This window comes from Cetorhinus maximus, chromosome 6, assembly GCF_964194155.1.
Source record: "Cetorhinus maximus chromosome 6, sCetMax3.hap1.1, whole genome shotgun sequence".
Lineage (NCBI taxonomy): Eukaryota > Metazoa > Chordata > Chondrichthyes > Lamniformes > Cetorhinidae > Cetorhinus > Cetorhinus maximus.
Genome location: NC_135884.1, coordinates 67,877,828 through 67,893,540, shown reverse-complemented (window position 1 = coordinate 67,893,540; position 15,713 = coordinate 67,877,828). Strand labels below are relative to the sequence as shown.

Here is a 15,713-nt window from a genome sequence, read left to right as displayed (position 1 = left end):
AAATATTCATTTAAAACCCTTCCCACAGCCTCTGCATTTACACACAAGTTTCCAACTTCATCTCTGATAGGTCCCACTTTTTCCTTAACTAACTTCTTAGCATTAATGTATTGGTAAAACATCTTTTGGTTATCTTTAACTTTACTTGCTAATCTTTATTCATGCCCTCTCTTTGCTTTCCTTATTTCCTTCATCCCTGCACTTCCTATATCCGTCTTGGCTATCTGCAGTGCTTAGTTCTTTGTGCCTATCGTATGCTTTCTTTTTCTGTTTGATCTTCCCCTGTATTCCTCTAGACAACCAGGGGGGGGGTCTAGATTTGGCAGTACCACTCTTATTTTTGTAGGGGACATGTCTACTTTGTACAATTAGGATCTCGCTTTTTAGTGCTTCCCACTGGTTTTCCACTGTTTTATCCTCCAGCAGTTCTGTCCAGTCCACCTCAGCCAAGTCCCTTCTCATTTCTGCAAAATTTGCCTTCCCCCAGTTCAAGACTTTTACTCCTGCCTTATCTCTGTCCTTTTCCATGGTAATGCTAAATTTAACTGAATTGTGATCACTGTCCCCGATGTGGTTGCCAACTGTCACTTCACCCACTTGCCCTTCTTCGTTCCCCAACTCTAGGTCTAGAATCGCAGCTCCTCTCGTTGGGTTTGTCACTAATTGGTTGAAAAAATTTTCCTGGACACACTGCATGAATTTTTCTCCCTCAGTGCCCGTTATATTGTTTGACTCCCAGTTGATATTAGGATAGTTGAAGTCTCCTACTATTATTGCCCTCTTGTTCTTACAAGCAGAAATTTGCCTACATATTTGTTCTTCTATCTCCCTTTCACTATTTGGGGGTCTGTAGTAAACTCCCAATAGTGTGACTGCCCCTTTTTTATTTCTAAGCTCAATCCATAAAGCCTCTTTTGTTGACCCATTTAGTATATCGTTCCTTCTCACAACTGGAATTGATTCTTTAACCATTAGTGCTACCCCCCCTCCTTTTTTAACTCCCACTCTATCGTGTCTGAAGACTCTAAAACCAGGGATATTAAGCTGCCAGTTTTGTCCCTCCTTTAGCCAGGTCTCCGTTAAAGCAATGACATCCTGCTGCCATGTGTCTACCTGTGCCCTTAACTCATCTACCTTGTTTGTAATACTCCTTGCATTGAAGTATAAACAGTTAAACCCCGTCAATTTCCCTTGCTGGACACTTTGTAAACTTGGCTTCTCCTGTAACTCCATGTCTATCACGACGTCCCTAGCTAATGTTCTGCCTCCATTTTTCTGATCTGAATCTGACCTGTCTGATCCTACTCCAGGGATCCCATCCCCCTGCCACACTAGTTTAAATACTCCCCAACAGAACTAGCAAAAGCCCCCGCAAGGATACTGGTCCCAGCTCTGTCTGGGTGCAGCCTGTCTGGTTTGTACAGGTCCCACCTTCCCCAGAACCAGTCCCAGTGCCTCAAGAATCTGAATCCCTCCTGGCTACACCATCTCTCCAGCCATGTGTTCATTTGGTCGATCCTCTTATTCCTGCTCTCGCTAGCACGTGGAACTGGGAGTAATCCTGAGATTACTACATTTGAGGTCCTGCATTTTAATTTATCTCCTAACTTCCTGTACTGAGCTTGCAGGTCCTCATCCCTTAGTTTTCCTATGTCGTTGGTACCAATGTGTACCATGACCACTGGCTGTTTACCTTCCCTCCCCAGAATGTCCTGCAGCCGCTCCGTGACATCTTGGACCCTGGCACCAGGGAGGCAACATACCATCCTTGATTCACGTTTGCGGCCACAGAAGCATCTGTCTGTGCCCCTAACTATTGAATCCCCTATCACTATAGCCCTGTCACTTGTTTTCCTCCCGCCCCTCTGAGCAGCAGAGCCACCCACGGTGTCGTGAACATGACTGTTGCTGCTTTCCCCTGAGAGACCACCCCCCACCCCAAAACAGTATCCAAAGGCGGAATATCTGTTAGAGGGGGATGACCACAGGGGACTCCCCTGCACTACCTTCCTGAGTCTTTTACTGTTCCTGATGGTCACCCATTCCCTTTCTGCCTGTGTAATCTTCACCTGCGGTGTGACCACCTCACTAAACGTGCTATCCATGACTTGCTCAGCATCGCAGATGCTCCACAATGAGTCCACCCGCAGCTCCAGCTCTGAAATGCACCTCGTTAACACTTTTGTATAATTAATAAGGCTTACATTATCAAATTATACTGTATATAAGCTTCATTCGTAGGTTTCTTTAAGTGCCAAATACTGTAACGTAGCTTTAAGAAAAAACTGAAGTTATAGTCAGGAAGGGGTCAGAGCATCAGGTGTTCCAGGCGCCCCTGTTTAGATACAAGTTATAGTTAACAAATAGAAGGGATGCCAAGCTGACTGGCTCAAGGAAGGTGGACTGGGCACCAGATTGTTGGGGAAAGCTAGGAACAGTTTTCCCATCGGTCAAGAGTCACAAATATTTGATTAATCAGTTCTTAGTTTTGTCGACATAGGTGCACAAACTTGGGTTATATGCTGCAAAGTTATTTTCAAGAAGCATATAAAAATAGGGGTGCATCACAAGAGGGCTTTACACTTGCCAGGGGATAGCATTTGTCGTAGGACACTTGCTGGGGGGCATTTTCAGGAGTCAAAATTAGGAGTAAGGCATTTGCTAATGAGTTAGCATCTGCACAGGGCATTGCCAATTGACGGGTAATTGTCATAGGTTGAGGAGTTGCTATAAAAACCCAGAAGTGACTAAAATTATTGACACATGTTGGGAACTGCTGTAAGAATCCATATATTCGGGCTAAAAGTAATTGCCTTAAGAGAAAGCAAATAGTATTTGTTAGGAAGTTGCTTTCAGCTTGAGAAAGAGAAACAGAGACTCAGTAGCAGGCAGCTGTACAGTGTGCGGCTCCAGCAGTTAAGGTGGATTAGAAGCATTAGCAGTTAAGGTATACTGGGAAATTAGAGTTGAAATCTTAAAGCTGCAAAGGAATTTGTATATATATTAAAGTTAAGTTGGCTAATTAAAATATCGAAGGATGTCACAAGTCAAGTGACCAGGTTCAAGGAGCCAAGGAGAGGAGAACCCAGAAGTCCCAGAGTCATGGAAAGACAGACCAACATGTGTTGAACTTACATATTGTGCCATGCTTTGACTAATGGAATGTTAATTATTAATTGCTGTTGTCCATTTAACTTTGTTAGTTTGCATTCTAAATTAGTGACTGTCCTTTTCGCCAATAAGGTTATTCCTTGACAAGAATTTTCTTACTCTGGGCTTTGGTATTGAGTCCAAATCCCAACGCTGCCCACATTTCCACAGTTGCCAGGTGCCCTAGAGTACCTCACCAACGGTGCAATCTTCAAGTGTGAGTCCAGACAGCAAGTAATGGCAGAATACCCAGTTATGGAAGTTATTGGACAGACATCAGGAGTGAGAGCTCTGACTGATTTTCCTCTCCTGACTTCAAGGCGCTTAGGCCTGATGCACTGCCTCAGAAATCATCCCAGCTGAGATTGACTAACTCAGCAGAGATCTGGGAATAAACCTAATCAACTAGTCTGTATGGCCTAGTTACTAATTGGCTTTACCAAGTTAACCATCATAGCCAGGGGCTGGTAATTATTTTAACTGAACAATGTCAAAACACTCAGGCAGCACAATACTACAGCACAACAGGCACTTATCAACCAAGCTTCTCCCCATCTAATTCTTCTACAATTTATCTAATTTTCTCTCCGACTCTTTTCAATCTTCGTGCTGTCTTGCATTATGAGTTTTTAACTGACATTTTTCTTAAGGAAAATAATTACAGTTCCTGACTTTTGATGTTCAATTGCTGTCAATTTTCCAGGAACCTTTCTTTTCTCCTGATACAAAAATCCAAGTTGCTAACGGGGACTGAATTGACCCGAACAACTGGTTCTCCTGAAGATCCTGACACGTGGCATGTACAGTTGTGCGTGCACCCAGATACTCTTCATCCAAAGGGTCAATCTCATGTGAGAGTCTGGAAAGCGAGTGTCAGCACGTTACTTGGCCATAAGGCAGGTGACATCCCAACTGAGCACAAGCCTCTCTCTGCCCAAGGATTTTAACTTCTGAGCCAATGACCACTGACCCCAGTTACCAAATGTGCAAATTTGGCACTGTCTTCAGGTGATTGGGGGCTTATGGAAAAATTACAGTTGGTAAAGCTTAATTCTGCAGGAACAGAGGTTTGAAGCTAGATTATGACATTGATTGTACAATTATAACTAACACCTCATTTACTCAGAGAAAGACAGAACTCAGTGTCAGTGTGCACAGCAGGATGAATCCTTACCTTCCCTTCTCCAGTCTCTTCTTCTGTAGAGAGTTGATGTTATTTATGGATCTGTTCACAGCAAGTAAATTGTTGTCTCCACCAAGGAAGTAACACTGTGAGAATTCTAAAGCTCCCTAGAGGGATATTTAAATGAGATACTGAGGTCCACAACATAAGGTATGGTGCAGAAGGAATATCTTTTGTTCAAAGTACTATCTTGTTTTATACAGGAAAAAGTATTTACATGAACCTTTGGCCCTCTGGACAACTTTCTGACTGCAGTGTAGCCAGACTCCCTCTCTGCTGGGTTCACCCATGGCAACACCAGGAAAGGTGTTCAGTCATGTGTGCACTGAAAGCAGAGAGTGATACAGACTTGGACCAGTCTCCTGCTGCACCCCAGGCGAGTCACTGTCAGGATTTTCAAAACCACTATAAATGTGGGGCTACTACAAACCTGCTGCTTTAAACCCTTGATGGTAATGGTAGTCTATTGTTTATGACTCAAAAAACTAATAAAAAGGAGACTTAACATGAACATCAGCACATGAAGGTGAGAATCTACCTGGGGGATGAACTAACCAGTCACCAGTTTGAAACTTAATTTGTTCCAACCCCTCCTCTACCCAATGAAGGTGCCAACTCTTGCTGGAACACAATTCCACTGGTCCTGGGCATCTTCCACTAACTCAACCAGTGATCCCAGATAGAGTCGGCAGAATTGTCGGTGGATGACATCGCAGCTGGGCCTCATTCTGTCCTCTCTAAGCATAGGAGTTGCCAGAAGAAAACACTACGGTTCATCTAGTTCACTCTCTCATGATACAATAATAATTAAATTGTTGACTAATCATTGCACTCAATCTCTGTCACTTAATTAGTCTACAACAAACCCAGAAGTGACATGAGCTAAACCCAAGTATCGGATAGATTTAGGACTCATAGTCCAAAGTCACCTGGTCCTCTGCTACAAATACCACGTCAAAGTGCTGAGGTGTCTGGGCATTGGGCGGATGAGGACCCTGACTATTTTTTCCTCTCAATAACACGTAGGTTAATTTTAATACATCTACTGCCATCCCCATCCAAAATTGGCTACCTTCGCACAGATCATGGATGAAACCTGGCCACCTTCTGATCTGTATGGCTCAGTGCAGTGTGCGTGCATCACAGGTGGGATGCAAGATCTGTCTAGATGGGTGTTATAGGACACAGTGCAAGATGTGTAGCAATAAATAATGCAGGCAGCATGATGCGAGGATACAGGTGCTAGGCAACAAAATAACATAGGTGGGTGTTGATGTAGCAATGGAGTCCTGAATGAGTGCTCAATTACAGCTTGGTGGTGGGATCCAGTGCAGGAGATGCCTGTATAGTCACGGCCAGGCCACTCTGCACTAGACCTAGTCTCCTCCCAGTTATACACGGATGTTATCCGATGAAATAGTTTTGAAGTGTAGTCAGTGTCATGATGTAGGCAATGCAGCAGTCAATTTCAGTGCAGCAAGCTTCCATAATAATGGTTGGCGGGGGGTGATAATTTTGTGATGTTTGTTGTGAGATAAATATTGGACATTGGAGATAACTCCCCTGCTCTTCTTTGAAATAGTGACCATGGGATCTTTCACATCCTCCAGAGAAGGCAGATGGAGTTTCATTTGAAAGACAGCACCCACAATAGTGCAACACTCCCTCATTACTGCACAGGCGTGTTGGTCAGCATTTTTTTGCTCAAATCCAGGAGTAGGACTTGAATCTATAACCTTTTGACTCAGGGATGAAAGTGCTACTAACCCAGCTACAGCTAATATGGAGAGAGAAGCATTAAGGAGAGAATGCAAGGTGGAGGGAGGAAGAGTGATGCAGAAGGGAATAAAGAAAGACAGAGAAAAGTGAATGGGACAGAAATAGAGACAAAGGAAAAAGTGCTGGGGAGGACAGATCAGTAGAAGATTGCCTAAGTATTAGGCAGTGCAAGCCAACTCTAAAACATAGGGCATGGGATCTGCTTCTTTGAATAATGGATGCCACTGAACCCGAGAAAGTACCTATGGCGGATTTGAAATTTCTAATGTAGGTGTGATTCAGTGCAGGAGATAATAACATGCATGGATTGCTACAGCGACACTGCTCTGCACTAGACCTTTTTCCTCAGCACCTTACCTCGATCGGTATAGCTCCGGTTCCACACATTGGGTCGACAATGATGTCGGTTGACTGAGGATTACAAAGCCTGTGGTGCAAAATTTTTTTCAAAATTAAGAATAAGAATATAAAAACATAAGAAATAGGAGCAGGAGTAGGCCATTCGGCCCCTCAAGCCTGCCCCGCCATTCAATCAGATCATGGTTGATCTGCCCTAGGCCTCAACTCTTTCGTGCCAGCAACCCAAAGCCCTCAACTCCCCAATATTTCAAAAATCTATCTACCTCCTCTTTAAATACTTTCAGTGATCTAGCCTCCACAACTCTCTGGGGTAGAGAATTCCAGGCATTCACTACCCTCTGAGGGAAGAAATTCCTTTGCATTGCAGTTTTAAATGAGTGTCCCCTTATTCTGTAACTATGTCCCCTAGTTTGAGATTCTCCCACTAGTGGAAACACCTTCTCAACATCTACTCTGTTAAGCCCCCTCAGAATCTTGTACATTTCAATAAGATCACCCCTCATTCTTCTAAACTCTAATGAATAAAGGACTAACCTGTTTAGTCGTTCTTGATAAATCAACCCCTTCATCCCAGGAATCAGCCTAGTGCTTCTCTTTTGAACTGCCTCCAATGCCAGTATATCCTTTCTTAAATACAGGGACCAAAACTGTACACATACTCCAGATGCGGCTCACCAACACCCTGTACAGTTGTAACAAGATGTCCCTATTTTAAACTCCAACTCCCTAGCAATACATTCCATTTGCCTTCTTAATTACTTGCTGCACCTGCGTGCTAACTTTTTGTGTTCCATGTACAAGAACACCCAGATCCCTCTGTGCTGCACTTTTTGGGAGTCTCCCTCCATTTAAATAATAGTCTGCCTTTTGATTCTTCCTACCAAAGTGCATTACATCACACTTTCCTACATTAAACTCCATCTGCAAATCTCCATTTGCCCACTGACTCAGCCTATTCATATCCCCTGTAGATTTCTTGTGTCCTCATCGCAACATGCCCTCCCACCTATTTTTGTATCATCAGCAAATTTGGATACATTACACTCTTCCCCCTCCTCCAAGTTATTAATATAGATAGTAAATAATTGAGGCCCTAGGACTGATCCTTGTGGCACTCCACTAATTACGTCATTCCAACCTGAAAAAGACCCATTAATCCCGACTCTCTGTCTTCATGCTAATACATTACCCCCAATACCGTGAACTCCCATCTTGTGCAATAACCTTTTATGTGGCACCTTATCGAATGCCTTCTGGAAATCCAAATACATTACATCTACTAGTTCCCTTTTATCAACTCTGCTTGTTATATCCTAAACGAGCTAGTGCAAATTTGACAAACATGATTTCCCTTTCACAAAGCCATGTTGACTCTGTTTGATTGCGTTAAGCTTTTCTAAATGTCCTGCTATTTCTTCCTTAATAGTGGAGTCTAGCATTTTCCCAATGACAGATCTTAGGCTGACTGGCCTATAGTTTCCTGCTTTTTGTCTCCCTCCCTTCATGAACAGCGGAATCACTTTAGCCGTTTTCCAATCTGCTGGGACCCTCCCGGAATCCAGTGAGTTCTGGAATATTTCAACCAATGCCTCCACTATCTCTGCAGCCACTTACATTAAAATCATGAAGATAAGATTACTCACTCTTACATTTAACTGCAGCATAGGATTAGACCAGTGAGATCATGTTTAATTCCATGATTATGTACAATGCCTCTCAGAAATCCAAGCTGAGTTGTAAATGGGGTGCGACGGGATCAACAGGGGTGAGTGAGGTGGTGTCATGTCAGCACTTTGTGTGACAGGTAGGTGCACGCTGATGCATTGTCAGAGCTGCCTGTTCTTCAGATGAGATATCTGCCCTCTCGAGTGGACATAAAATTCCAAAGCACCTATTCAAAGAGAAGTCAGGTGTTCTCCCTGGCATCCTGGAGAATATTTTTTCCTCCACCAACATCACTGAAACATATTATCTGCCCATTTATCCCATTATGGGAGCTAGCTGTGAGCAAATTGGCTCCTGCATTTGCCTACAACACAACAGTGACTACTTTGCAAAAGTACTTCATTGGATGTAAAGTGCTTTGGGACATCCTGAGATTGTGAAAGGTCCTGTAGAAATGCAAGTTTGTTCTTTCTTCTTTAGAAAATTTGCATCCCCTGCTAAATCCCTGGATTGTTTCATCACCCATACTCTCTACTCATCAAGTAAACAAAAAGGGTGAGAAAAGACAGTGACCACTGCACCTGTGACCAGACTCCAAATTAAGAGCCTTTAGTGTTGTAGATGCAATTTGAAACTGATCAATTAAACATGAAATGTATGAATGAATACAGTTTTAATAGCAAGATTCATCAATTTCTCATTGCTTCTCATAAAAATAACAAAATGTGACCTTGTCACTGTTTAGGGCTAAACTCTCAAGTTAGCAGTCCGACATCCTGCAGCTTCTCCTCACTGACTACAGGACACAATCTGCCTATGGCTCAGTGTTCCAGACTGCCTTAAGTTGTCTTATTCCATGAGGGATACATCTTGAGGTCAGGAGCTCATTGGAGCTACATTTACTCAAACCTTGCAAGGCTTATTGAATGAAAATCCAACTGTAGGGTGCAAAACACTATGGGATATGATAAATGATCTGTTATATAAAAGTAAAGTGTTAACAATGATCTCAATTTCTCATATTAATATTTTTAGCCATCTACTGGCTAGTGTCTATAATCTTTTTATTGGGCTTCTGAAAATTAATTTGAATTTAACCAATTATCAGTTACATAAAAAAAGCAAATATCTCTTCTAGGCCAAACAGGCAAAACTGCCATTAATTTAAACAAACACTGTCTTGTTACAAATATGAAATTTATAAGATTTTTATGTTTTGGGGCGTGTGTCTTTAATTCCAGGTAAAATTAAGGAATGAAGGGGGTCATGTGACCTGCTCTGAATTCTGCCTGACAACAAACCTTGGTGTTCCAAAGGGACCTCACTTAGATGGCTATTCCTCACATGGACATAGTTATTGGGAGCATTGTAATCAAATCCCTCATCTAATGTTGTCCACACTTGGCACCTAGAAGATGGGGAGGGGTGCGTTTCACTGGCAAGAGATAAAAGCAGCGACTCTGGCTAACTGCCTCCCCTTTTCCAAGTCCAATTGCACACCCTGGCTGAAACCTACAGCCTGAACACAGGCCAGGGATGAATCCTGAGAATTAGTTGCTCAGTACCATTACATACTAAGCCATCAGTGGAAGCTATCGCTTGGGACTTTTGATGGGCAGTAGAAAGAATTCACCATCCAATTGGATGGTTTGAAATCTGGATGTTCAGATAAACTGCACAGCTAGCATGAAACATACCTTAACATCCCATAGGCTAAAGTGGATCGAAGAGTTGTAGGCCCAAAGTGTGTTATGTTTCGCTTGTGTAGACTTTCCTCTGTAAGGGCTATACCAACTACTACTTCATTATCATGAATGTTGAGGAGGATCTGCAAAATAAATGATGTGTGAATGGACTGTGCAAGACAGAAACAAGATAGTTAATGATGGGAACACAGCAATATCATTTACTTCCCACAGATTGTAAAATACTCCTCACCATTACAATGGTTACCTTCAAATGAAGTAAGTGACACCATCAAAACCAACAACCAAAGAAACATCCTGCCAGTGTACTTTCTGCCCACAATATTTCACTATTTTGCACCCAAGCATAGATTAATACATAAACTGTAGAAAGGCTTAGTTTGACATTAGATAGCAGATTCTTTTGTATTTATCAAATTTACATTTATACAATGATATTGATGTTTACTGTTAGATTATGGTTTACATACACTTTAGAACACTAAAAACATGAAATAAAAAAGGCTGATTAAGTTCATTCCTTCCTCAAATCCACAATCTACCCTCTTATGGATTCTCCTGCCTATTGGGAAATGCTCCTTAATCCCAAAGGTATTAAGGAGAAACTCCGGCATATTCAGTCATTCCCATTCTCACTATTCAAACTTGACCTGCTGCACTTCAGACAACATCAATTCCCTCCTGCAAGCAAAGGAATCACTGCTGCCCATCGAATATCTGACCATCTCAGTCTGTACTATCCACATAAGGTACAGCCCCATAATTAATCATTATTTTCCCCAAAGAGAGTTAATTGCCTTCTTTAAATATACTACTCATCAGGTAAATCTCAATGGTTCCACCACGAGGAGTTGTCATCCTTGGCTGTCCATCACACCTCTAGCAGATCAGATGGGGAGGTAGAGTGAAAACAATGAGAAATGACTACCTTTATGCAAAGCCAGCCCAACTTGTAGATCAGCACAATGTCACAAACAGAAATTTAATTCCATTATGGTTCTATGTCTTTTTACAGAATCGGTCAAAATTGATGCCATATTGGGTTTCCAAATAATAGCACTGCCTCAAAATGTGTTAGATCCTGTCTCAGAGCTTTTCTTCACCAAGGGGGTTTGAAATGATTATGTACATTGTGGCCTGCAGCACAGTTCTCCTGCCGGAATGGGGGGGGTTACGACCTTTGGTGACGTGCAAATCTGGCTTCTCAGAACTTAAACTATTGTTTATAATTCCCTGAGGTTACTGTGGCCTCGTGCCAACTCAATATCTGCCTATCTGGCCAATCGTATATTCTCATCAAGGTTAGCTGCTAAAACAATACTCCAAAGACTGTCAAGGGAAAATATATTATTTAAAGTATAAGTTTGGAAATTGGAGTGTGATTACTAGAACCTCATCTGGCCATCCTTCAACAACAACTTACATTTATACAATACCTCTAACACAGCCCAAGGCACATCACAGGAGCATAAATTGTAACTGATCCAAAGGAGAAGGTATTAGGAGAGGTGACAAAAAGCTTGGTCAAATTGGTAGGTTTCAAGAAGTGTCTTAAAGGAGGAGAAAGATGTGGGGAAGTTTAGGGAAAGAGTTCAAGGCCTTGGCAGCTGAAGGTAGCCACCAAAGGTGGGGCAAAGAGAGTGAGGCTACACAAGTACCCAGAGTTGGGGGAAAGCAGAGATCTTGGAGTGGAGTACAGCTGAAGAATGTTACGGGAGGCCACGGAAGGTGTTGAAGTTGAGGATAAGAATTTTAAAATGGTGATATTGGTGGCTGGTGTAGATAAGCAGGCACAGGGGTGATGGGTGAATGGGACTTGTGCGAGTTAGGTTACAGGCAGCAGAGTTTTGGATGAGTTCAAGTTTTCACAGGGCGCAAGGTAGAAGAGCATTGGAATAGTCGAGTCTAAATGTAAAAAGGCATGGATGAGGATTTCATCAGCAAATGAGCTGAGGTAGGTCAGAAATGAATGATATTTCTGAGGTGGAAGTTGGTGGTGTGCACGATGGAGAGGATATGGAATCGGAAGCTCAGCTCAGGGTCATTTGGGATGCCAAGGATCCAAATAATTTGGTTCAGACTGCAACAGTGGCCAGGAAGGGTGGTGGATTTGGTGATGAATACAGGGAGTTTGGGTTGGGAGTCAAAGACAATGGCTTTGGTTTTCCAATTTTTTAATAAAAAGAAATTGCCGCTCATGAGAAGGTAAGAAATAAGAGGAGTAGACCATTTGTCCTTTCAAACCTGCTTCACCATTCAATACAATCATGGCTGATCTTCTACCCCAGCTTTACCTACTCGCACTATCCCTTATCCTTCAATTCACTTAGTAACCAAAACTCTTAACAATCTCTGTCTTGAATATACTCAACGCCTAAGCATCTACAGCTCTCCGGGGTAGAGAATCCCAAAGATACACAATACTTTGAGTGAAGAAATCTTTCCTAAATGACCAACCATTATCTCCAGGCTGTGGTCCAAATTTCTAGAATCCCCAGCCAGAGGAAATATTCTCCCAGCATCTGCCTTGTCAAGCCCTTAAGAATTTTATGTTTCAATCAGATCACTTCTCATAAGACAATCTTCTCATCCCAGACTCAGTCTAGTGAAATTTTGTTGCACTCCAGGGAAAGTATATCCTTTCTTAGGTAAGACCAAAACTATATACAATGCTCCAAGTGTGGTCTCACCTTGGCCCTATGCAATTGTAGTAAGACTTCTTTACTCCTATGCACCAAACTGTTTGTAATAAAGTCTAACCTACCACTTGCCTTCCTAATACCTTGCTGTACTTGCATATTAACTTTCCCTGATTCGTGTACAAGGACATCCGGATTCCTCTGAATACCAATACATCCCAGTCTCCCACCGTTTAAAATATATTCCACTTTTCTAATCTTCCTACCAAAATTAATAATTTCAAACTCCCCCATATTGTTCCATCTGCCACATTCTTGCCCACAAACTCAACCTGTCTACATCCCTTTGCTGCCTCTTTGCACCCTCCTCACAGCTTACTTTCCCACCTAACACTATCATCAGCAAACTTGGATACAATACACTCGGTCCCCTCATCTAAATCATTGATATAGATTGTAAATAGCTGAGGGCCAAGCACTGATCATTGTGTATTCAGCCAGTTACTTCCTGCAAACCTGAAAATGCCCGTTTATTCCTACTCTGTTTTCTATCAATTAACCAAGCCTTAATCTATGCTAATATATTACTTCCAATCTCATGAGCCTTAATTTTGCGTGATAGCTTCTTGTGCGGCACCTTATTGAAGCACCTTATCGATGCTTTTTGAAAATCCACTGGTTCCCCCTTATCTATCCTGTTCGTTACAACATTACATAAATTTTTTGATTAGTGAAGCATGATTTCCCTTTGATAATTCAGTGTTGACTCTACCTAATTGTGTCATGATTTTCTAAGTGCCCTGTTACCACACCTCTAAATAATAGATTCTAGCATTTTCCCTTCTACTCTATTGCCAGGCCAACCTGGCCTACAGTTCTCCATTTTCTCTCTCCCTCCTTTCTCGAATAGCAGGGTTAAATTTGCTGCCTTCCACTCCGTACAGACTGCTCTAGAATCTAGGGAATTCTGGAAGATCAAGAATCAAGCATCCACTACCCCTGTAGCTCTTTCGTTCGTTGTCACCATATCATTAGTGGGGCGGTAAGCATCGTCTTGCTTCTCCTCTGCTTTTTTTCAAGTCTCCCTCAGCCCATAGCCACCTATCCAACTTTTCTCCTTCCTCTTCTGTTTTTAGCCTCAATTTCTCCCCCAGTTGTTGTCAGGACAAGGCTGTCGTGTTTTTGTTTCCAATGTCTGTACTTGGCTGTCTTTTTCTCTCTAACTGTACTTACCAATCCTTTTCATTCCTGAGCTTCTCCTCTTGATCTAACCCACTCACTTGTCTTTCTGTCCATCTAGCTGATTTGAGCATCCTCCATCATACCCATATTTCAAAAGCTGTTATCCTTCTCTCATCCTCTTTCTTCAGGGTCCAACTCTCACATCCACGGAGTGCAACACTCCACACGAGTGACTGCACATGATGCTTTTTCAACTTCATGTTGACGCTTTTGGACCTCCAAACACTACTTAAGTCACTGGTCACACCTCTTTGCGTAGCTAATCTAACCTGGATTTCATTCTTAGATGTAACTTTGGTGTTTATCATCAAACCAAGAAACTTGAAATTGTCTACTGCCTCAATCGCAATGCTTCCAATCTTGACTTTTCCATTGCCATTTAGAGCCATAATGTTGGTCTTTGGCTCATTTTATATTCAGTCCAAAAGACTCACTGTGTCTAGGTCTGTGCCTGTCACAGTCTCCAGCTCTTCCTTTGTTCTGGCTATGTGTTGTGCGATCTGCATACCTGAGATTCCATTTGCTATGGCCTCCTATGATACAGCCACATCTCTCTGCACCATCCTCATTATCTTCTGTCCCACAACACGAAACAGCATGGGTGACAGAAAACACCCCTGGCTGACTTCCTTCTCAAACTAGAATTGGTTTGTATGCCCATCACCAACTCTGGTGACTCATGAAGTATTTCTGTATAGCTCCTGTATTAGCCACACAAGATATTTGGGTACACCAAAGTCTATAAGTGTATTCCATAGAGCATCATGCTAGACACAGCATTGAAAGCTTTGGCATAGTCTATGAACATGAGCCAAAGCTGGGATGCCTGTTTATTTTCACACTTCTCCATGAGATTTCTGAGCACAAGCAGAGTGTCAGTTGTATGCTTTCTAGGAATGAAGACAAACTGCTCCTCTGCCACTTCTCTGTTCACACAGGAGAGACTCTCTGCCCGGTCACATCAAGTAGTACTTTAGATGCAAGACTGATGTGACTTAGCATATGATGTTTTGGACAGTCCTGTGTGCCTGTAGCCACCTCTTTTAAAAGCCTATGATGTGGGTTATCAAGTCACTGGGATTTGTTGCCTTGTAGTCCCATTAATTCCTCCAGTACTATTTCTCCACTAATACTAATTTCTTTAAGTTCTTCAGTCTTGCTGAAGCCTTGATTCCCTACTATCCTGAATGATTTTTGTATCTTTGACTGTGAAGACAGGTACAAAACATTCATTCCCCTGTCTCTGCCTTTCTCTTATTCCCCATTATAATTTCACTTGTCTCTGCCTCTAATGGGTCCATGTTTGCTTTCACCAATCTCTTCATTTTTATATAATTACAGAAGTTTTTACAATCTTTTCATGTCTCTTGCTAGTTTACTTGCATATTCTTTTTAAATCAATTTCTTTGTCGTCCTTTGCCAAATTAAAAAATCCTCCCAATCCTCAGTCTTAGTACTCTTTCTGGCTACATTTTAAGCCTCTCCCTTTAATCTAATATTATCTTCAACTTCTCTTGTTAGCTACAGCTGGGCCACTTTTCCCATGAGGATTTTATTCTCTAATAAGGAAATGTACATTTCTTTCAAATTATGAATTCATTCTTTAAATGTTTGCCTTTGTTTGTCTACCACCACATTTTTCTAATTTAGTTTCCCAATGTACCTGAGCCAATTCTCCCCTCATACCTAATTTGCTTTGTTCAGATTTAAGACCTTAGTTTCGTACTTAACTAAATCACTTTCAAACTCAATATAAAATTCTACCATATTACCACTCTTCACTAGAGGCCCCTTTACTACAAGGTTATTGATTAACCCTTTCTCATTGCACAGTGCTAAATCTAAAATAATCTGTTTCTTGGTTGGTTCCTCTACATACTGATGACACATGACTGGATGTCAAATGAGCAGTCTGACAACAGAGGCGACGGAGAGGTCAGGAGATATGGTAGTGAGGTAGAGCTTGTGGTGTCCGTGTAAGTGTGGAAG

At 42.0% G+C, this 15,713-nt stretch overlaps 1 protein-coding gene across 4 annotated transcripts in view; it reads right to left on the bottom strand.

Moving 5' to 3' along the window:
• thumpd3 (THUMP domain containing 3) overlaps positions 1-15,713 on the bottom strand; it is a 41,984-nt gene that overhangs the window by 11,362 nt on the left and 14,909 nt on the right. For all 4 annotated transcript variants that reach the window (XM_078543818.1, XM_078543817.1, XM_078543815.1 and 1 more), the window contains exons 5-7: positions 9,835-9,965; positions 6,470-6,539; positions 4,325-4,440 (exon numbers count right to left, since the gene is read on the bottom strand). In XM_078543818.1, the coding sequence (XP_078399944.1) occupies positions 4,325-4,440; positions 6,470-6,539; positions 9,835-9,965 (317 nt within the window). The remainder of the gene's footprint in view (positions 1-4,324; positions 4,441-6,469; positions 6,540-9,834; positions 9,966-15,713) is intronic.